We start from the raw sequence: 22,090 nt of genomic DNA, 5'->3' as shown, positions 1-22,090 counted from the left end.
AAAAACCCAAACAAACAAAAACTTGGGGGAAACAGGGTAAAGGGTACATGGGACCTTTCTGTAGTATTTCTTACAACTGCATGAGAATCTGCAAGGGCCTCATGAAAGAGTTCAGAAAAAGAGTGCTGGGGAAGGCTTCAAGAAGGAGGTGTCATTGCTGGGAGAATCTTAAAGGATGCGCTGCATGTCACTAAGTAGAGGTGGGACTCCAGGTACAGTCCGGGGGGAGCAGGGGTGAGGTGGGCTGAGAGGGCCTGTGCTCACTCTGAGGGTGAACTCTGCCCTCCTTCTTCCTATAATTTTCTCAGTAGAGATGAAAGCAGCAGCTTAATGAACACTTCCAAAGTAGAAATTAGTTCTATAGAGCGGCATTAGTGGGTCAGAGCAGGCGGCAGATGCCCTTCCTCCTGGACCCACTCCTCCTCCGGCAGCTTCCCCAGTGGCCCCCCATCCAGGCGGCTGCACAGAGCTCCCGTCCACCCCTCCAGTGCCCACCTGCCCACCGGCCTCCTCCTTCCAAGTTCACAGCAAAGGAGGAGGTGCGGCTTGCGCCAAGGTCTAGAGGACAGAGGAGAGGGGAGGGTTGCTGGGTCAGAGGCGTGGGTAAGTCCCAGCCTGGCCAGGACCCACGGTGAGGGGGCCGCCCGGCCTTCACTAGCCTCATTGAAAACCCTGATATGATTCCACCTTGATTTCCCCAAGATATGGCTCCAGGGCCGGGTTCTGGGCACCAGCACAGGCCTCGCCCGGCTCTCGCCCATCCCTTCCGACAACAGTGAATCAGCCATTAGTGCTATTTACGGTTGTTTAACTGTACACACACACCCTTTCTTCCCAGACAGCAAGACTGCCATTTACAGCTAAAACATTTTATCTTTAAGTTTTTTTGGCTGTGTTGGGTCTTTGTAGCTGCGCACGGGCTTTGTCTAGTTGTGGCGCGCGGGGGCTACTCTTCGTTGCAGTGCGTGGGCTTCTTGTGGTGGCTTCTCCTGTTGCAGAGCACGGGCTGTAGGCACGTGGGCTCAGCAGTTGTGGCTCGCGGGCTCTAGAACACAGGCTCAGTAGTTGTGGCGCACAGGCTTAGCTGCTCCACGGCATGTGGGATCTTCCCGGATGAGGGATCGAACCCGTGTCCCCTGCACTGACAGTTGGATTCTTCACCACTGTGCCACCAGGGAAGCCCCATGGCTGAAGCATTTAAAGCTGTTCCTGCCAAGGCCTCCTGTGCTTCCTGCCCTGTTCCTCACCCTCCAGGCCCCTGAGCTCTGCATCTCCCGGACTTGGAGGTCATTCCCTTGGTTGACGGGGCTCTAGTCCAATCGTACCCCTGCCCTCGGGGTGTGGGCAGGACACACAAAGGCCGTTTCCCTCCAGATCCCTGTGTTGACGCTGCATGCACAGGCACACACACACCCCAGACTCATGTTTCGGCGTTTGGGAAAAGGACTTAACCAGACACCTCCAGTTCTTCATGCTTCCACTCCATCCCATGTCACCTCGTTATTAAGTTAGCAGGCACATAACTGAGACCACTCAGGACACCGGGGATTGCTCTCCCCATCCTGCTCTCTAGCTTGCCACCCTCCCTCCAAACTCAGGTCAGCAAAGTAGAGCAGGTGCTGCGTGTTCCCTGAGGCGCCCACAGAGCCCGCCAGGCTCCCACATAGGACGGCTGCCTAGTCCACCTGGCCTGTCCGTCCTTCTGTCCACTGACTGGCCAGGGCCGAGGCCTGAGTGACTCTGCGGCGGTCGATGACAACCTGGTCAGGGTCCGGGAGGCGCCCAGGCACGAGGACTCTGCCCATACATGCTTCACACCCACTCACCCACACACATCTTTTTCTTACAAGGGGGACCACAAACTCTGAAATCACAGACAGTGCTATTGAAGTGGAGCATGACAGCAATAAAACCCTCTGCTATGTCTGTACACCTTTGTTTCCAGACATTATGGACACCTGATAGCCTGAAATATAATGACACACAGAAAAACGTCCTCACCCACTGGGTGAGAAAAAAGTAGAAAGACTGTCTTAATCCATTCAGGCTGCTCTGATAAAATACCAGAGACTGGGGGGCTTAAAGAACAGACCTCACCTTTTCTGATGGTGACGACCTCCCCACAAGAACATGCTTCTCGCAAAGGATCTCCTTCATCCCTCTCCAGAAGAGGAGAAGAGGAAACACAAGAAGAAGCGCCTGGTGCAGAGCCCCACCTCCTACTTCATGGATGTGAAATGCCCAGGATGCTATAAAACCACCACCGTCTTTAGCCATGCACAAACAGTTTTGTGCGCTGGCTGCTCTACCGTCCTCTGCCAGCCTACAGGAGGAAAAGCAAGGCTTACAGGAGGGTGCTCTTTCAGACGGAAGCAGCACTAAAAGCCCCTGGAATCAAGATGAATGGGAAACCACCCCAATAAACACATTTTGGATAAAAAAATAAAAATAAGAAAGAACAGACATGATTTCCCACAGTCCTGGAGGCTGAGAAATCTAAGATCAAGATGCTGGCAGATTCCTTGTCTGGTGAGGACCCGCTTCCTGGTTCATAGACGGCCAGGTCCCAGTGTGCCCTCACGTGATGGATGGAATGAGGGTGCTTGTATGGGGTCCCTCTTAGGGGGACACTAATCCCTGTGAAGTGGGAGAGGCTCCGCCCTCATGACCTAATCACGTCCCACAGGCTCCACCTCCTCATAGCATCTAATTGGGGATTAGGATTTAACATGCACCTGGAGGCAACACAGACATTCAGGCCACAGCAGCCACCCCAAGAGAAGACAGTGAAGAGCAGGCACAACGTGGAGAAGCCATGAAAAGGAAAGGCTCTGAGGTCATCGGGGGTCGGGGAGCCACAGAAGGAGGCAGGGATGAAGTGCTGGGTCAGGAGACAGAAGACACATAGGGTTACTCCAGGGCCCAAGAACGGTCACATCCTGTTTTGGCAACACGGCACAGGGAGCCATCGTGAGCCCCACCCCCACTAAACAGCTAGGAATGTTAGAGAAAATGTAACAAGCAAAAATTTATACACAGCTGAACTCACACACACAAAGAAGGAAAATTCCCTAGTGTCCGCAGTGCCTAAGGGATTGGAAACCATGAGCACAAGGGTATGTGTTAAGGGGGGCAGGAGGGGATGGTGGGAGTTACCAGAAATAGGCCAGGGGTGTAAGAAGAGGTTTCGATCAATGCACCAAGGCAACCCATTGCAGAGATGCACCCCCACTGAAAGTAAAATAAAAATCACTCGAGGAGGGGAGAGTAAGCTTCTGCTCAGGACACTGGGTGGTGGAAAAAAATCTCCTTTGAAATATGAAAATACCCTGGGCCTATACAAGTTCAATGTCCAACTGACACCCACTTGGTACACAACTCCACAAGCCAAAAATTAAGGACTGTATTTGGACCAATGATACCACCAAGGCCTCCAGAAAAGACCAACACAAAAGCTCCCTAGGAGGACATTTCAACAAACTTCATGGAATTCCTACTAAGAAGGACTTGTAATAAAATCCACTGTTAAGAGTCACCAGATCAGACAAACTGAAGGCTTAGTAACACCAAGAACTCAACTGAAAAAGACTGACTTTAAAATGTTTAAAGATTTAAAGAACTATGAGATGATGAAGAAAGAAGAAACTATGAAAATAGAACAAGCAACTTTTGAAAACTTCTGGAAATGAAAAGTTAGTGGATGAATAAAACTGTAAAGAAGAGAATTAGTAACTTGGACAAGAAATTATCCAGAATGTAGCACAGAGAGATAAAAATATCTTAAAAAAAAACAGGTAAGTGAGATGGCAGATGGAATAAGAATGGCCAACATAAGGCCCACATAAGACTAACAGGAATTCTAGAAGAAATACAGAGGATGGGGAAGAAACATGATTCAAAGAGATAGTTTCACTACAGAAGACTATTCAAACAGTGAGAATTTTTCAGAGTTTATGAAAGACAAAAACTCAGCTTGGCAATGAGTGTTGAGTAAAATAAAAATAAATCTAGATACATTTGATTCAAACTACAGAATACCAAACACGCAGAGAAAAGCTTAAAAGTAACCAGGAAGTAAAGACAGATTATCTACAAAAATGAGAATTATCTAACAGCAGACCTCTTGATAAGCAAAACAGGGCCAAAAGATAATAAAAATACTATCTTCAAAGTGTTAGAATTCTATGCCCAACTAAATATCTTTCAAGACTGAGTATGAAATAAAAGTATTTTAGACAATATCATTTACTGAAATAAACCACTAAAAGATTAATAGATCAGCAAGAAGGAAACTGAACTCAGAAGGAAGGAGCAACACTCAAGAAGCAATGATAACAGACTGGAAAATGTGCAAATGAATCTAAATAAGAATCAGCTATGAAATTAGTCAGCTTAGGTGGGGAGATGATTTTAAAAAGATGAAACTGAAATACTGGGTAACAATAGTATGAAAGGAGTTGGAGTTGAAGCTTTAAGATGCTTGTATTATTCAGGAAAAGAATATAGATAGTGATTAGTTTTAGACATTGAGAAACATGCATGTTAAAAACGTAAGAGTGATCATTAAAATAATAGTAATAGAATGTATAACTTCCTAACCAAGAGAGAGAACACAGGAATTAAAAACTCAGAGAGGGGGCTTCCCTGGTCGCGCAGTGGTTGAGAGTCCGCCTGCCGATGCAGGGGACACGGGTTCGTGCCCCGGTTCGGGAAGATCCCACATGCCACGGAGCGGCTGGGCCCGTGAACCATGGTCACTGAGCCTGTGCGTCCGGAGCCTGTGCTCCGCAACGGGAGAGGCCACAACAGTGAGAGGCCCGCGTACCGCAAAAAAACAAAAACAAAACAACAAAAAAAAACCTCAGAGAAATCAACATTAAAAAATAGAGGGATGTGCCTGGCAGTCTAGTGGTCCTATGCAGGGGGCCATGTGTGGGTTTGATCCCTGGCTGGGGAGCTAAGATCCCACATGACTTGTGGCCAAAAAAACAAAACATGAAACTGAAGCAATACTGTAGCAAATTCAGTAAAAATTTAAAAATGGTCATCAAAAAATCTTAAAAAAAAAAAATAGAGGGATGTGCCTGGCAGTCTAGTGGTCCTATGCAGGGGGCCATGTGTGGGTCTGATCCCTGGCTGGGGAGCTACGATCCCACATGACTTGTGGCCAAAAAAACAAAACATGAAACTGAAGCAATATTGTAGCAAATTCAGTAAAGGCTTTAAAAATGGTCATCAAAAAATCTTAAAAAAAATAAATAGAAAAAAGAAACAAACAAAAGGCATGGAGGGTGGGATAGAGACGCAAGAGGGAGGAGATACGGGGTTATATGTATAGCTGGTTCACTTTGTTATAAAGCAGGAACTAACATCATTGTAAAGAAATTATACTCCAATAAAGATGTTAAAAAAAGAAAAGGCATGGAATATAGAGAGCATAAAATACAATGACAGAAATAAATTCAAACACATTAATAACCACAATAAATGTAACTGGATTAAATTCACAAGTTTTAAAAAAGCTTCCCAGATTCCATTTTTTTTTAAAAAGGTAGCTATAGTTCATTCAGAAGAAATACACCTAAAACATAATGGTGTAGAAAAAATAGAACTTACAGCAAAAAGACATCAGAATAAAGAGGTCATTATCAAATGATAAAGGCAACAACTCATCACACAAAAAAGTTCTAAATCTTTATGCATTCATATTGAAAATCTAAAAAGCAAAGTGACAGATTACAAGAAAATTTAAATGTAGAATTCTAATAGGTGATTTTAATACATCTTCATCTTAAAGAGATGTATTTAGCAGACAAAACAAAACTATAAAGGATATAAAAATTTGAACGACACAATTAACAAATGATCTGATACTTTTTCTTTTTTCCAAATTGTGGCAATCTAGTAATGGAGTAAACTTACAACCATCAAAAAAAAATAGAACCGAAAATATCAGAACGCATCCTATACGGCAAAAAAAATAAGCATTTTAGTGAAACCTTTCCACCATTTGTTTATTCAGTGATGGTATAAAATGTCCTTCCTGCCACGAGTTACAGTTCAAGTTTTAAAGGCTTCAATCTAATGGATTCAACATCTTCACCCAAAAACTGGAGCATATACAATTCCTCTCAAGCACTCAAAAAACAGTTTAAAAATCTGATCATTTACTTGGCACAAAAGGAGTCTCAACCAAACCCAGGGAATCGGTATCATGTCCTGAATGGTGATGAAAGATGTCCCCCAAGAGCTATCTGACAGCTAGTTGGTTCCTGTGGTTCCATTCACTAACCCTAGTTCCCAGGAGTGATCTAAAACACGCCTCTGTCCCTTGCAAGTGTCAACTAACTTGGCTAGTTATTATTTGTGTCTAGCATGTACTCAAAAAACCTTTCAGTAGAACGAAAGAAATACAGTTGAGTGAAAGCACTTGGGCAATCTTCAGGAAGTTGAAACTAAACTAAGGTGAACTATTTTCAAGCTTTTGAGATATTCCACCATAGAGAGAGTACTAGAAGAAATATACACCCCCAAAAAAAGGGCAAAAAAATTTTGAGCTTTGCACAAGTGGTATATGGGGGTTTGGGTGCATGGACATGGCGTGAACAGCACAGGAAGCCAGCCAGCAAGGAAGCTGTTAACCAGAAGGGACAATTCCAGAGGCGTTAATACTATCAGCCTTCTTTTAAGCGTCTCATCTATCTGTGGAGAAAGCGACTTTTCCAAGACACACCTCTACCAGTTCAAGAGGACCAGAGGGCCTGTGTCTTCTCATCCTTCTCAACTGCCTTTTAATTCACCGCAAGGTTTCCTGCCAAGGGGTGGGAACCCCAGCTGGGCGACAGGGATGGGCCAGGCAGGAAAGGACCTCTGTGTCATGCTAAAGGGCTAGACAATGCAGCCCAAGGCAAGTTTGTTTGTTTAACCCAAGCATTAACACGGTCGGATTTGGGGGATACAGAAGGTAAAACAGCAAACAGAACGACTAGAAGTAGTGTATCCTTTAATGTGGTGACCACAGACTGTCTGCCCTCAAATACTCATTTGAGAGATGAGTGAAAGCGTGGATAAAATCAAAATGTTTAAGAGGTTAAAATTAACCATTTTAAAGCGTACAATCCAGTGGCGTTTAGTACCTTCACAACGCTGTGCGACCATCACCTCCATCCAGTTCATCACCCCAAAAGGAAACCCCAGCCAGGCTCCTTTCTCCCTCCCCCGGTCCCTGAAAACCACTAAGCTGCTTTCTGTCTATGGATTTACCTATCTGAACATTTCCTATAAATAGACTCACACAGTATGTCTGGCTTCTTTCACTTGGTGTATTTTCGAGGTTCGCCCATGTAGCATGTACCAGTGAGAAAGAATTCCTAAGACCGTGAAAGCAGAGCAGCCGGCAATTGAGGGTGGGGAGGAGGAGGGGTAAGGATAATTACCATCGCTTAAGCCGGGGTGACTACAAGGACAGTGGCACCATTAACACAGCCGGGAAAGACAAAAGAAGGTACAGGTGGGGGCAAAGGTGACCAGTCTGTTCCTGGACAGTCTGAGTTTGAAGGATAGACAAAAGAAGGTACAGGTGGGGGCAAAGGTGACCAGTCTGTTCCTGGACAGTCTGAGTTTGAAGGGTGACCAGAAACCCACCCTGGAGGAGGCCACCAGGCGGCTGAAAGCACAGTCTGCAGCTGCAGAGAGAAGCCCCAGCGACAGAGCCGAGGGGCACAGAGATGCACCGTGTGACTGTCCTCCGAGGGGCAGACACATCTGCAACCAGGCCTGTCGTGGAGACACACGCACAAACTACCCTGGCCTTTCTCAGAATGTGGCACATCGTCCACTTACCAAACTTCAGAGGCGAACAATAACCAGTACGGCTCAGGACAGAGAAAACATTATCCTCCCTCTACAGCGAAACCCACGAGAAAGTTTGTTCTGGCTTTGCTACAAAGGGCCCATTCACGGAGACCCCAGCTCGAATTTTCTGATTAGCATCTCCTCTGCCACCTCTGAACCCTGTGTGGCTGATTCATCCTTCTCTGCTTCCAAAACGGTCCACCAGCGTCCGACCCTCCTGAGACTCTGTTTCATGCTTCGTTGAAAAGTTTGGTGTCAATATGCAGCCCCACCAGTCTGACTGCGACTCTGGAGATAAAATACTTTGATTGTGTCCCAAGTGAGCAATCCTTCTGAGTAATTTTAAGCTGTAAAGAAAGGGAGGGGCCAGCGCCCCACCCCTTCCTCACAGCCAGCCTGGGCCTCCGATGTCAGTGATCATTTCTCACCCCAAAGAGCTTTTCGCGACCAGATGCCAGGTCCTTCACAAATCCATTTGAATGTGTGCAAAAGAATCCCTGCTCGCTTTCAACACATGTATTTACTTATGTATGTATAATTTACCTATTTATACAAAAACAAACACGCATATAAAATTTATAAAATATACTTCAAAGTTGTTGTCCATACCCTTAAGGTCAGGCTCAAACTGGAAATTTTGAGAAAAGGAACCATTACGGCCTGCCTCCTGGCAAACTCGGACCAAAGGGAAAAGAGGGAAGTAAGTTACTAGAACGCGTAAGTGTACAGGTGAGATCACAACCAGAGGAGGGTCACCCACCGGGACAAACCTGCCCAGGTTCCCCCTCCTCCGCTGCGAAGGTCGGCACGGCTCCACGCTTTCATTTTCATCCCCCACTCACCCGGCGAGCCCCTGATGTTCCCCGAGGGCAGGCATTGCTACAGGCACCCCCAGTGACCCGGACAGAGCCCACAGAGTATTCACAAAGAGGACAGTGACGAGGGACGAAGAAATAGAACACGGAAGTGGCGACATACGCAGAATTTACCCAAATCCATAAGGCATCGGATCAGTAAACAGCTTGAGGGCAGCACCTGTGCTGCCATATTCACATCCGCTTCCCCCAGGGCCCAGTCAGGGCCTGAGTGAAGTGTGGGTGGAAGGGCAGATGGACGGATGACCGAGGACTGGCTGAATCAGGAAACAAATCCATGAAGTACTAAGTGATGCTGTTGGCAGGTAACACACTGGCTTTAGCCATCATCTTAAAGCCCTCACCAACCGTTTTGAACTTCATCAATAGGCAGGATACTTTCCAAGAGAACATTCGGCTTTAATCTTATAATGGAAGTCAACAACAAAACAGGATTTGCATTACTGTAGCAAATGAAAAAAAATACATATGCATTGTCTAGACTGCTTTGCTAGAACACATTCACTCCTTAAAATTTAAAAGAAATCTGTGTTTAAATCATATTGGCTACATTGTTCTCAATGGTGAAAAACTGAAACCATTTCCACTAAGATCATACTGCGCTCTAGAGCCCACGAGCCACAATGGCCGAGCCCACGTGCTGCAACTACTGAGGCCCGCGTGCCTAGAGCCCATGCTCCACAACAAGAAAGGCCACCGCAGTGAGAAGCCCATGCACAACAAAGAGTAGCCTCCACTCACCACTACTAGAGAAAACCCGCACACAGCAACAGAGACCTAACACAGCCAAAAATAAATAAAACAAATTTATTTTTTAAAAAAAGGGAATCCTCTTGCACTGTTGGTGGGAATGTAAACTGATACAGCCACTATGGAAAACGGTATGGAGGTTCTTTAAAAGAGTAAAAGTAGAACTACCATATGACCCAGCAATCCCACTACTGGGCATATACCCTGAGAAAACCATAATTCAAAAAGAGTCATGTGTCAAAATGTTCATTGCAGCTCTTTTTACAATAGCCAGGAGATGGAAGCAACCTAAGTGTCCATCGACAGATGAATGGATAAAGAAGATGTGGCACATATATACAATGGAATATTACTCAGCCATAAAAAGAAACAAAACTGAGTTATTTGTAGTGAGGTGGATGGACCTAGAGTCTGTCGTACAGAGTGAAGTAAGTCAGAAAGAGAAAAACAAATACCGTATGGTAACACATATATATGGAATCTAAGAAAAAAAATGTCATGAAGAACCTAGGGGTAAGACGGGAATAAAGACACAGACCTACTAGAGAATGGACTTGAGGACATGGGGAGGGGGAAGGGTAAGCTGTGATGAAGTGAGACAGTGGCATGGACATATATACACTACCAAATGTAAAATAGATAGCTAGTGGGCAGCAGCCTCATAGCACCAGGAGATCAGCTCGGGGCTTTGTGACCACGTAGAGGGGTGGGATAGAGAGGGTGGGAGGGAGATGCAAGAGGGAGGAGATATGGGGATGTATGTATATGTATAGCTGATTTACTTTGTTATAAAGCAGAAACTAACACATTGTAAAGCAATTATACTCCAATAAAGATGTTAAATAAATAAATAAATCATATTGGCTGAATAACAGACACAGGCAGCACACACCCACCATCTGCTGACACAGGGTAATGAACAAGCGTAACATTTTCCAGCTCACTGGAAGAGAAGGCTCTCGAGAAACATGCTACCGCCTTATTTTGTGTTCTAGTAATAATATACCTCGCTTGGACCCGTAAAGGGAATTAACGGCCAGCCCATCGGAACGGAAATTATAAAAAACAGCATTACAGCAGGGTTCAACAAGCCTTTTCCGTAAAGGGCCGGAGAGCAAATATTTCAGGCCTTGCAAGCAAGACAGCCTCCGTCACATCATCATCTTTGCTTTTTTAGGTTTATTTTCTGTGTGTTTTTTTTTCCCCCAGCAATGCTATGAAAAATGTAAAAACCATTCTTAGTTCCCAGGCCATACAAACCATTGCTGGCCGACCCGCCTTAGACCATGTAAGAAAGAATAGGACACTTGGAGTCCCAAGTCCCTCACAATTCAACCCAAGGGACAAATTCCCGTCCATGTCTGATTTACCTCCTTCAGTCTCTCCAGCTCGTTTTGGAGGGCCTGTTTGGATATTTCCACTTCAATCATCTGCTGTCGTAGAGTTTCATTCTCACCTTCAGCTTTAGCTCTCTTTTCCTCCACAGTTTCAAGTTCATGGTGCAACCTGACCGACACATCTTTGGCCACCTGCATCAACCCACAGAGACTGTCATCAGGATAGGAAGCTTTCTGTGTGCTAAGGGTACCTCCAAACAACCTCAGAGGCAGAATCATTAAGGAATATTATATTACACCAAAGAGCAAAGACCCTGGCAATATTAACAAGCCTAGCTTTAAAGGAGGAAGGTATTAGTTTGAAACATGAAATCCACATTAAGGGAAAATATGACATTCATCTGGATTAAAAGCCACTTTGCAAGGAAGGCCCTGCTCCTTCTAGAATAGCAATATCCCAGGAGCACATGCTTTAAATGACAAGTTAAAAACATCACCATCATCAAAAAAATAAACATTTCTGTTCCCCAAAATAATACAAAACCTACCTGCTTAAAAAAAACAAATGAAGTAATTCTATATGCAGTAGATGTCTCATGTAGTCAAGTTTTAAGTTGTCTACTCTGGTAAAACATTTGAATGCTAAAGGCAGTTAAACATTTTTACTTTATAAATGGAAATAAAGAAGGAGATTTTTGTGAGAAATATAAATCACCTTTTTATCACACTGAATGACATTTTGTTAGTGGTTTATAAATTTGATAGTTACAAAGATTCTTTCTGTTATTATAATGAAAGGCTAAATGAGATTTCCTAAGGACTCGTCTAATAAGGACGACACTATACATAATTCATCTCTAGATAAATGATTTGATAATTGGGGCAGGAGAGAAGCCATGGTGGAGAGGACAAATGGAATAAAGTCTGGGATTTCTTCACCTCATTCCCACTTCCACCTACGATTCTCAAAGACACTTTAGACAATTAGTTATGTTCCTATTTCTCTTTCAGTTAAATCACCACTACAAGTCTTACTTGGGTTATGGTACTTTCAGGTTTTCTGCATCCTAGAAACTTAAATAACCAAAAAAAAAAAATGTAAGTGGCTATGACCAACTTTTTTTTCCGGACGCTCAGGCTCAGCGGTCATGGCCCACGGGCCCAGCTGCTCCGCGGCATGTGGGATCTTCCCGGACCGGGGCACGAACCCGTGTCTCCTGCATCGGCAGGCGGACTCTCAACCACTGCGCCACCAGGGAAGCCCCCGCTCACTCACCTTTAAGTCCTGCTCCAGACTTCGGATGAGCTCGCCATCCACCTGCCCGGTCTCTGCCACCTTCAGGCTCTTCTGCTCAGCCTTCCTGAGGCGGTACTGCAGGATTCGGCAGTTTTTATTGGCGCGGTCCAGTTCCCGCCGAAGCTCCTGCAGCTGGTAAACATCTTCCTCTAAGTAACTGTCTCTCATCTCTTCCATTTCAGCACGGAGTTCATCCAACTCATCCTACACAAGCCAGACAGAGGAGATTGAGAAGCCAGGTCCATCAGAAAGGATGGAGTCATCCATCCATCCGCCCCTGCTCTGCAATACTGTGAACCTTCTGCACAGTTACCTGTCGGCTTCTGGCCACAACTGTGTGATACGACACAGGGACTCTGGAAATTCTCACGCGAGACAATTATCACCAGATGTCTGTTCAGATCTTATAGATCCAGAAGCCAAAAACAAGTATGGATTATGCATTGCAGGCTCTCAGCATTTATCCTGCTCCCAATCTTTCCTTACATAATCATCACCATAAACGAAGTCATCTCTGCAGATAATTAAACCTTTAGATTCAAACCAAATGCTGACCTAAACCCGCATCTCTAAGACGCAATCTAGGCAGTAAGACAGACACTGCCTGCAAAGAACACAGACTTTAGTGGGGTCATAACTGAATTGTCTGGGAATTATAACATACCCGCAAATGTCCCTAAAATTCTGTCTTGATCTAAAGATAAAACCGGGAGATCAGCTCAGTGCTTTGTGACCACCTAGAGGGGTGGGATAGGGAGGGTGGGAGGGAGAGGCAAGAGGGAGGAGATATGGGGATATATGTATATGTATAGCTGATTCACTTTGTTATACAGCAGACACTAACACACCATTCTAAAGCAATTATACTCCAATAAAGATGTTAAAAAAAATAAAGATAAAACCTCGTGCGCTGTTTTTTCCCTATTCGTCTGCCCTGCATTTCCCATCTCCACTCCACTCTAGTGTCAACATGAAGACACGCGGGTACAGGAGAAACCCAGGAGTTATTCCTGGCTCCCTCCCTGCCGCATGCCAGGCCACAGCCAATGCAGTGCTGTCAGCTCAAAGTCCAAATACCTGCGGCTCTCCCGCCTCTATCCCTCTCAAGAGAGCCACAGGTAAGACTTACACAGGTAAGCCCATCCGTCACCTGGGTGCCCCGCTTCCCCTCTATAGCTCAGGCTCCACCCAGACCTACCTTTTCATAAGTAACTCAGACCTCCTCCCCCTACTCATGCCCTCCAGGGGCTCCACGTCACAGAGAAAGTTCTTCCAGGTCCTCCCCAGCACCTGCATGCTACCCCCTCCTTCCCTGCCACCCTGTTGCTTCCACAGGGTCCAGGCAGCTGGAGGCCTTTCACCTGTTATAGCCTCCCCTTCCTCCCCAGCTCTTTGCGGAGCTCACAGTCACACGGTCACACAACTTGGAAGGCACACAATGCCACCCCCTGCCATCCCCCATCCCCCCAGTCTCTAGTCCAGGCCCTGCCCCTCCCGCCGCCTCCTCCCGCCGCCTAATGTTATCTGTGTTTCTTCCTGTTCATCATCTGTCGCCCACCCAGGAAGGTAAGCGCCAGGAGGGCAGACACCTGGTGTCTCCCAGTGTCCAGGGCAGTGTGAGCCACACGGCAGGCCCTCAATAAATATTTGTGGAATGACTACCCATGAACCTCGGTCAACACCTAGAAAGACCAAATCCTAAACAGGACCCAAACCAGACATCCCCGCACACTGGCTTTGTTCCAGTCTTGCAGTCTGGTCCTGGAAAATTCTTCCCAAACCCATAGCCACAGCCGCAGCACGTAATGAGATATAAATTCTATTATAAAGACTTCAACAAGGAGCAATTTGGAAGGCGGGAGATTAAGAAAAGCATTCTAGAACTGTCTTGATTAGTTTGATAATTGATGGCATAAATGTCTCCAGATTAAGGTACATTCGTTCATCGTTTTTTTTTTTTGCCACACCACGCAGCTCGTGGGATCTTAGTTCTCCGGTCCCTCGGCAGTGAACGTTAGGAGTCCTAACCACTGGACCGCCAGAGAATTCCCCATTCCCATTTGTTTTGCTCAATTAATACTGAGGCTCAAGGGAAACACTCTCCCAAACGTGGACACCCTAACTTATCAGCTCTCACCCTATTCAGTTTGTTCCTGGAGTCCGATCACCCTTACTAATCCTGCATTTATTCTTAAACCCAGGGATTTATTTACAATAAAGAACATGAGTTTCCTAACACCAGAGCCTCAGGTAGACAAGAAGTTGACTAGAAAGGAATCTCCTAGAAGAGTATCCCACCCTGGGTAAGATCAGGTCCAAAAAGTGTAACAAACAAATTGGGAAACTGTGGAAAAATACTGGCACCAACAGGGTGAAAACAACTGTCCAGCCAACCCCACCTGTGTGCAGCCATCACCTATATGGGAAAGGGCACAGACGTGGCACCTCATTCCCCCAAGCCCCAGTCTGTAGGTTCTCCCACTCTGTCCACACCACCTGACCAGGAGCATTACCTACTCAGTTGACCATGACTCCAAGTGGAGCCTGTTTCAACGGACCACCAAGGAGAACGGATGTCAAAGGGGAAAGCTTTACCAACATTCCTAGTAGTCAAATGAATAAAAACGTTTTTGTTCTCATCTGCTACGTGTTCTTACAGAATTTCTGTACCAGTGATGACAGCCTCATTAAAAATATAAGATGTTCTCATGTGTCTTAAGAAAGTTAAATCTTCACGTTGAAAATGTTAGGATGTAAAAGCAAGTTTCATTGCTGTTTTTTTCTTCGTGGAGATCTACTTCCTGTCAATCTTGTTCCTGGTAGGAAAATTTGTTGGCACTGGGAGTTACTGGGCCGAGCACAGAGGCCGGTCACTGGAACATCCATGAAGAGAATGGACAGGCTGGGCTCTTCAGGTGCCTGGAGAACCCACCTATTTAAGGAAGGTCCTTTCAAACTGCAGCAGAGGTTGTTCCTGATGCCCGATCACTGCACTGAGCCACGGAAGCTGTGCCCCTGACCCAACCCACGCTGGAGGAGACCAACTACCGGCTGCAAGCTTCACAACAGGCCTGTGCATGCCATCCTCCCATAAAGAGTAGAGAGTTAGGGCTTCCCTGGTGGCGCAGCGGTTGAGAGTCCGCCTGCCGATGCAGGGGACACGGGTTCGTGCCCCGGTCCGGGAAGATCCCACATGCCGCGGAGCAGCTGGGCCCGTGAGCCATGGCCGCTGAGCCTGCGCGTCCAGAGCCTGTGCTCCGCAATGGGAGAGGTCACAGCAGTGAGAGGCCCGCGTACCGCAAAAAAAAAAAAAGAGTAGAGAATTAGTCCTGAATCTTCAAAATCAAGGTCAAGCTTCACTCAGATCCCATCTGTGAATCTGATCTGACTTTGAGAAAAAGCCTCATCTCTACACACGTCTGAATACAGTTAAAAGTTAATTGTTACACTGGGTAACTAATAAAAGATAGTTCAATACAAGCAATAATCATTATACGTATGTACACATACAAATATCCAGTGGTGTTGGGCATTCCATTTACGGAAGGAACTGTTTACAATTGCTTTTCCTTCTAGAAAGCTTATCAAGTCATTAATGCTTGAAATGATCTATTATTCAAACACGAGTCTTAAAATGTGACGTAGCCATAAAAAGACATGATACGACTTGCAGGTAAAAAATGTTCTCTGGTTTTCAGACTTCGTAATGGGGGTGGCATGGGGTTGGGGGAGGCCCTCGTCGGCCCAATGTTAAACGCTGGCTACGTTCTGCGGACGCCTACGCCCCCGCTGCAGGCTGAAAAAGTCTGTTCCGGGGCTAGACGAACCCACACCTCCAGATCACCGAGTAGGCCACATGTAAACAGCTAATATTTTTTGGCATAAATAATCACTAACATTAGTTGCATTGAAAAGAAAATTAGGAGGAGACCATAATTGCATGTATTTGAATCACTGCTTTTGAACCTCATTTTATCTAAATCTGTAGAACAGAAGGCATCCTTTATTAAGCACTTTACCTTCATTACTAAGCCTAAAATAACCCTGCCAGGGACACACAGCCCCCATTTGACAGACAAGGAGGCAAAACCCAAGCCGGTAAACACATCCAAATCCTCTCAACTAATAAATGGAAGCCCAGCTACAAACCCAGGCTGTCTGGTTCCGTACACATGCTCTTTCCGGTAAGTGCTAGAAATTATCTGCAACAACCAGGACAAATGAAACAATAAGCTTTAAATCGTATTTTTAGAAGTCCACCGTCGGTGTAAAATAATAAAAACAAGCTAACATTTAGACCTTGACATTGTCAACGTGCAGGCATACTTATTTTCACACTTGGTCCTCACGAAAGTATTATAACATGCAGAAAAGGTATCAATACCCCCGTTTTTAAAATGAGGACACTGAAATTCTAAAAGTTTAAATGCTTCCCAACACTAGCCTGTAGCAGAGATGGGACGAGGCCAGGGTTCCAGCTCTTTTCATAGAGCCTTGAAAAAAGCAATTTTCAGGTTCAATGAAAAGAAGTTCGAAGAAAAGCGAATTACGAACCACGTAAGCTGGCAGCAGACATTTGAAAAGCCAAAACTGTGATTATTCCGATTCGGGTCATGACGAGAGTGATTTTCAAACTAACATTACATTAATTTTCTGACAGCATGCTCTAATTTAGAAAACATTAAAGAACCTTAAAGATGTCTGCCACTTAAATGCTTAAAAAAAAAAAACCAAGTCAAGCAGAACATATAATGTTTCTGGCAGACAACATTTACACACAGTAAGTAAAAGTGGAAACTTGTTTTTTAATATAGGTATTAAGAAAAAACTGCCCTTAATCAAGTTTTATATTGAATTAACATCAGGTCTGTCAGATACTCAAATGTTAGATCATTATCACAGTGAAAAGCTAATTTAGTTTTAACTAAATATACTTTTCAAATTTCGTATGTAAAATGAAATCTTGACGTAGTGGGAAGTTCCCCAACTACTCCCCTTTGCCTGCAGGTAACAATCAAGGGTTATTTTACATCTATTGGACACATATCAAATTCGAGAAATAATGGGCCATGTGTGTACTAGAATAAACCAAGATTAAAATTTCAACGAAAACCTCTTTGCCGATAGTTTTATCCACCAATAGAAAAACCAAATGCACACGGTAAAAGCGGTGAAAACTCTAGATTATACTGACAATCTTATCAGATCTTAATCGCCTTTAAACAACCTGAAATCAATAACTAGTCCTATTTTAATCACCCCTCCCTAAATAGACCCAACTTAGACAGTGAGAGCAGTCACAGCTGGCTACTGTTGCAATAATTCCCTCTTCTGGGAGTTACAGACCTTATCCTCTGCTGTAATATACAATGAATCCACCTCGCTTCCCTCCGGACAATGGAACTGTTCTCTGCAGAGTCCCAGCTGAGACTCAGAAGGCTCAGGGACCCTTCCCATTGTTTACCAAGCACAGTTCATCCAGCAGCGACAGCCCTGTGTTCCCTGGTCTACATGATCTTGCCACCTAAGGTGATTACTACCGCCTTGAAGGCTGAATAAAGAGTGGGTGTGGAAAGCAGAAGGTCAGGAAAGAATAGGGATACTGTCTGCTTTAACCTTCCAGAAGAAGGGAGGAGGGCCAGGGGCCGGGGAGGGAGGGAGGGAGGGGCTGAAGCGCTTCACGCTCAGAACTGTTTATTCCTGCCTCCCTGTCCACCCCACCTCCACCCTTTCCAGGCGGCTGAGCATCTGGGCTCTGAGCAGGCAGATTTAACCAAATCCTTTCAGACCTTGAAACTCCAAAGACTCCCAAGTGAGACGCAGGATGGTGAGGCTGGATCGGCGCTGATGCACTGCAACCTCTCAACCCAAATGGCCTCACCAGCGGTCTCCCTAAGAAATCACTCCTCTCCAAGAATCCAATAGTACCTGCTCTGTAGCTAGCGCTGACTTTTGTTTTAACCAGAAATAATTCTTCTGAAGTAACTGAAAAGGCAGAGCAAACTCAGCAGCCCTTCCCCCACTGACCTCGCGGGCCCCACAGGACACGGGAGCTTTGGGGTACACTATTTGAGGGCAGGGGGAATGGTGTCGTGCGAGCATCCCCAGTAACGCGAGAAGCATTTTCAAAATAGGCCAATAAACTCAAAGCAATTAAAACCCTCCTGAAAAGCCTGTGAAAACAGAGAACATAATTAATATGTTCACAAGGAGCTCTAGGGCTTGTCTGACTGTCTTGGAGCAATCGAGCAAAATCGCAGTGGCGGTGGGCAAGGAACACTCCCAGCAGGGTTTCGTGGACGCCCGCATCACTACCGTGGGCCTGGGGGTCTGGTCTGAGAAAGAAGCAAATGTCTTTCGATAACTGAACTCAATCTCGCACCTTAATTCCTGAAGCCTTCGGAACACATGTGCGCTCATCAGCGGTCAAGGGCCAAGAGTGCTTTTCTGACTGTGCTTTCAGACACACAAAAAGCCAGCTACCTGGATTAATTATGCACTTCTCACCTAGTCACCACGTTGCCCTGGGATGACAGTAGGAAAGCGGGGTCAGGGATGGCCCCGTACAGCTCCACACAACAGAAGGGGGCACTTCTCTGTTGACAGTTGATTTTTAAGAAAATACAGCAGGCTGGTAAAAACCAAGAGAATTCCCCTCAAATTTCCTGATCAGCAACACATCCTCCTACAGTTCTGAGGCCTTAGTTTTCTGCCTGGATTACTCTTAGGTCATTCTAGCTCAGAAACCGTCTTATACAGCAATGGTGGCAGAACTGACTCAGGAAAGCTTGTAATACTTGTGGTCACCATCCTCCACAATATATCAGAGTAAAATTTCTGGGTGGAGTCTCCTTTCTAATCGCGGGAGTTCTGTGCAGCATTCCCTAAGAAAGCATTAGGTCACGGGCTCGCTTTTATCTACCATCAAAAGAAGTACCAGTGAGGACAAGAGCAACAAAAAGAGACGTTTGGGCTTATAATGCACACACTCTAAACCTCACGTGCCAAGCAGGCCTACAGCAAAAGTCATTGCCCAGGAGGTCACTGATGCTCCCAGCCCCATTTTGCACAAGTGGGTGGGCTCGCTGGCCTTTAGAAAAGTCTAGCAGGGTTGTTGTCTTTCTTTCCCACATTGAACTACCGTCATTTAAGCTTTGAATAGCCAATCATGTAACTCACACTATGTGTTGGTGATCATTCTTCTGACTTCCTAGCCTCCCCAGACCTCCTCTATCTCCGCTTCTCTCCTGTCAGAGGAAAGGCTGGGAGATGGATTCAGGCATCATAAATGGTCGGCCGTGACCTTTTCTCCACAGGAAATGGCAACTGACATTTCCCACAAATTAAACATTGTCAGTGGGGTTTATGGGACCATTTGTCCACAGGCTAGTGGAGAGGTGTTCTTGGTGGCCCTTTCACCTAAAAAGAGGGCCCCTAGGAAAGCTAAACGCTGGGAACATTTTGAGATAATAAACTCTAAGGCAAGCGTGTGCTCAGAAAAGGAGCCTTCACGGAAATAGGGTTGCAGCCTGGAGCAGGGAAAGAACAGAGGTCTGGGGGCAGGGAAAATACAAGCTGCATCGCTTACTAGCTGGATGACCTTGGGCAAGTCACTAAGTTTTCTCAGCTCTCAGCATCCCTGTCTGTGAAATTGGGGTTATGATAAATATAACAATGATACCTATGTTGCTGTGAGATTCACCGAAATATCAAATACATCAGATTAGGTGCCAGGGCCAGACACCTATTTCCTTCACTGAGAATCTAACATGAAAAAATAAAGCAAATAATCAGTCATCTAGGAATGAACCCCGAAATGACTGCCTACCTTAACATCAGAGATATAATGAGAAAACCTCTTTTCAAAAAAATTTTACAACCCTTAATTTTCTGTTACTTAGCTGTCATGATTTGGATAAACATCATTCAATCAGAAACGCTGTGGGTCAGGGATTAGGTGAAGAGTCCAGGCTACAAAATTCAATAAAATCTTTCTTGTCCTCAGGGAGCTTACTTCCAGGGCAAATTTACAAAAGTGCTGATTTCACAACAGAGTTACACATGATACCTTGGCTCTTTCTCTTCCACACCTCTGAATTTCACTCTATTGTCTATTACACAAGAGTCAGTGACAGGGACTTCCCTGGAGGCACAATGGTTAAGAATCTGCCTGCCAATGCAGGGGACACGGGTTTGTGCCCTGGTCCGGGAAGATCCCACATGCCGCGGAGCAACTAAGCCGGTGAACCACAACTACTGAGCCTGCGCTCTAGAGCCCGCGAGCCAAAACTACTGAGCCCGTGGGCCTAGAGCCCGTGCTCCACAAGAGAAGCCACTGCAATCAGAAGCACAGGCAGCGCAACGAAGAGTAGCCCCCGCTCGCCACAACTAGAGAAAGCCCCCGCGCAGCAACGAAGACCCAACGCAGCCAAAAGTAAATAAATAAATGAATTAAGAAAAAAAAATGCACTATTTGAAACGTCTCACTCCAAGTCTCCATCTGCTCTCTTTCCCCACCACTCTCCTCCTCTGCCTCTTTGAACAGGATAAAATAACCACTGGGCTCAGCGAGTTAGAGCAGCTTCTACAGCCAGAATTTAGGAATGCTCAGCTCTAATCCCAGTTTGAACTGCACACTTCACCACCAAGCACCTTAAAAGCTCACATCCTTGGTCCCACCAGCCAACACCTGGCCTCCATCAGGGACCGTCAGCATTTGCTGAGAACACAGGACAAATCACAAAACCCACTGATAAAGGAGGTTTCGGAACAAACATATATTTAACTGTCTTAACAGAAACAGGAGATTTACACCGGTGGAGCTAGTTACCAACCTGCGTATCACCATAAATTAAAACAACTGCTTTCAGGACAGCCCTCCTTACTTTCAGGTGACCTACCCCCACCCCCAACACTGCCTAAATCCTCTTTCCTGCAGCGCCAGCCCTCCTCCTCCTGGAAAAGATGGAGTCAGACTTGTGCCCCAAAGCTCACAGGACCCAGAAGCCTCTTAGAGCGGGCCCCGCCGCCAAGTGTTCAGATAGGACGCAGAGGCTGCGATTCCCTCGAAAGTGCCCCGGCGTGAGCAGGGCATCAAGTGGCCTCTCCTGACACGAAAACCCAGGTGGTGGACGTTACAAAGGACCAGCCAGCAGGACACAGTGGTCCCTCCACTCAGGCCGCACTCAAGACACTCCTGAACTGCAGCTTTATCACTGAAAACGCCAAGGCCCTCTGTCTGCTCTGTGAGCCCCGGAGGAGACACGGAGGGCGCCCGGCTTTCTGTAACTAGGAGAAGCGGCAGGCGAGTCTGCAGCCTGGGCCACCACACCCTCTGAACCCCACTCTCCTCCCACGGAGCCCGGCCCAGAGCCCTTCGGCTGGGGAAAACCCGCTCCCACAGGCTAGGGGTCTGGGGGTCGACTGCACATCCAAAAAGTGACCAGAGCCGACACTCTATAATCAACGCAGCATCAACAAGGGCAGAGGCATCCGCGGAAAGCAGCAAGACTTCTAGAAACAAGCTAAGTGGGTTGAAAAGCAGCCCGGACCCACAGGTCTTGCTACTCCTTCCAGAAGTTTTGGCTCCAGTTCCCAGCGCCTGGTGTGCGCGGGGGACAGGAAAGTGAACGACAGCAGGAGAAAGCGCTTTCGGGACCGGGAGGCGGGGCTCGCGGGTTCCAGCCCGCACCCAGACGTGGGGTCGCCTCCGGGCCACCGGCGGCGGGGCGGGCTGCGCACCTTGAGATAGTCGTTCTCCGAGCGCAGCTCCTCCATCTCCCGCAGTAGCTCCTCCGCCGCCGCCGCCGGTACCAGCCGGGGCTGCTCGCCCGGGCCGTGCTCCTTGGGGTTCCCGGGGACCGTTCGCTCTGGCGGAGCGCACCCCCCGGCATCCTCCGCCACGCCGGGCCCCGGGGACCCCGCGGGGACCCCGCTCGGGCTGCTCCGACCCCCGAGGCAGGCGGCGGGGGGCGCGG

At 46.5% G+C, this 22,090-nt stretch overlaps 2 protein-coding genes across 3 annotated transcripts in view; one reads left to right on the top strand and one right to left on the bottom strand.

Moving 5' to 3' along the window:
- The window catches only part of MTCL1 (microtubule crosslinking factor 1), a 119,568-nt gene extending 97,513 nt beyond the window's left edge, over window positions 1-22,055 (bottom strand). Inside the window, exons 1-3 of one of the 2 annotated variants that reach the window (XM_024763810.1) lie at window positions 21,855-22,055; window positions 12,093-12,317; window positions 10,850-11,008 (exon numbers count right to left, since the gene is read on the bottom strand). In XM_024763810.1, the coding sequence (XP_024619578.1) occupies window positions 10,850-11,008; window positions 12,093-12,317; window positions 21,855-21,890 (420 nt within the window). In that variant the 5' untranslated portion in view covers window positions 21,891-22,055. The remainder of the gene's footprint in view (window positions 1-10,849; window positions 11,009-12,092; window positions 12,318-21,854) is intronic. The other variant, XM_024763805.1, reaches the window with a different exon arrangement.
- Window positions 2,131-2,404, top strand: LOC112412231 (40S ribosomal protein S27-like). Its single transcript, XM_024763814.1, has one exon. It carries the CDS (start codon window positions 2,131-2,133, stop codon window positions 2,380-2,382), a length of 252 nt encoding a protein of 83 aa, XP_024619582.1. The 3' UTR covers window positions 2,383-2,404.
- Window positions 22,056-22,090: the final 35 nt, after the last annotated feature.

The sequence above is a fragment of the Neophocaena asiaeorientalis genome, unplaced genomic scaffold (assembly GCF_003031525.2).
Source record: "Neophocaena asiaeorientalis asiaeorientalis breed wild unplaced genomic scaffold, Neophocaena_asiaeorientalis_V1.1 scaffold110, whole genome shotgun sequence".
Classification (NCBI taxonomy): domain Eukaryota; kingdom Metazoa; phylum Chordata; class Mammalia; order Artiodactyla; family Phocoenidae; genus Neophocaena; species Neophocaena asiaeorientalis.
Note: the sequence above shows the minus strand (reverse complement) of the source record. Positions and strands in the feature narration are given on the sequence as shown.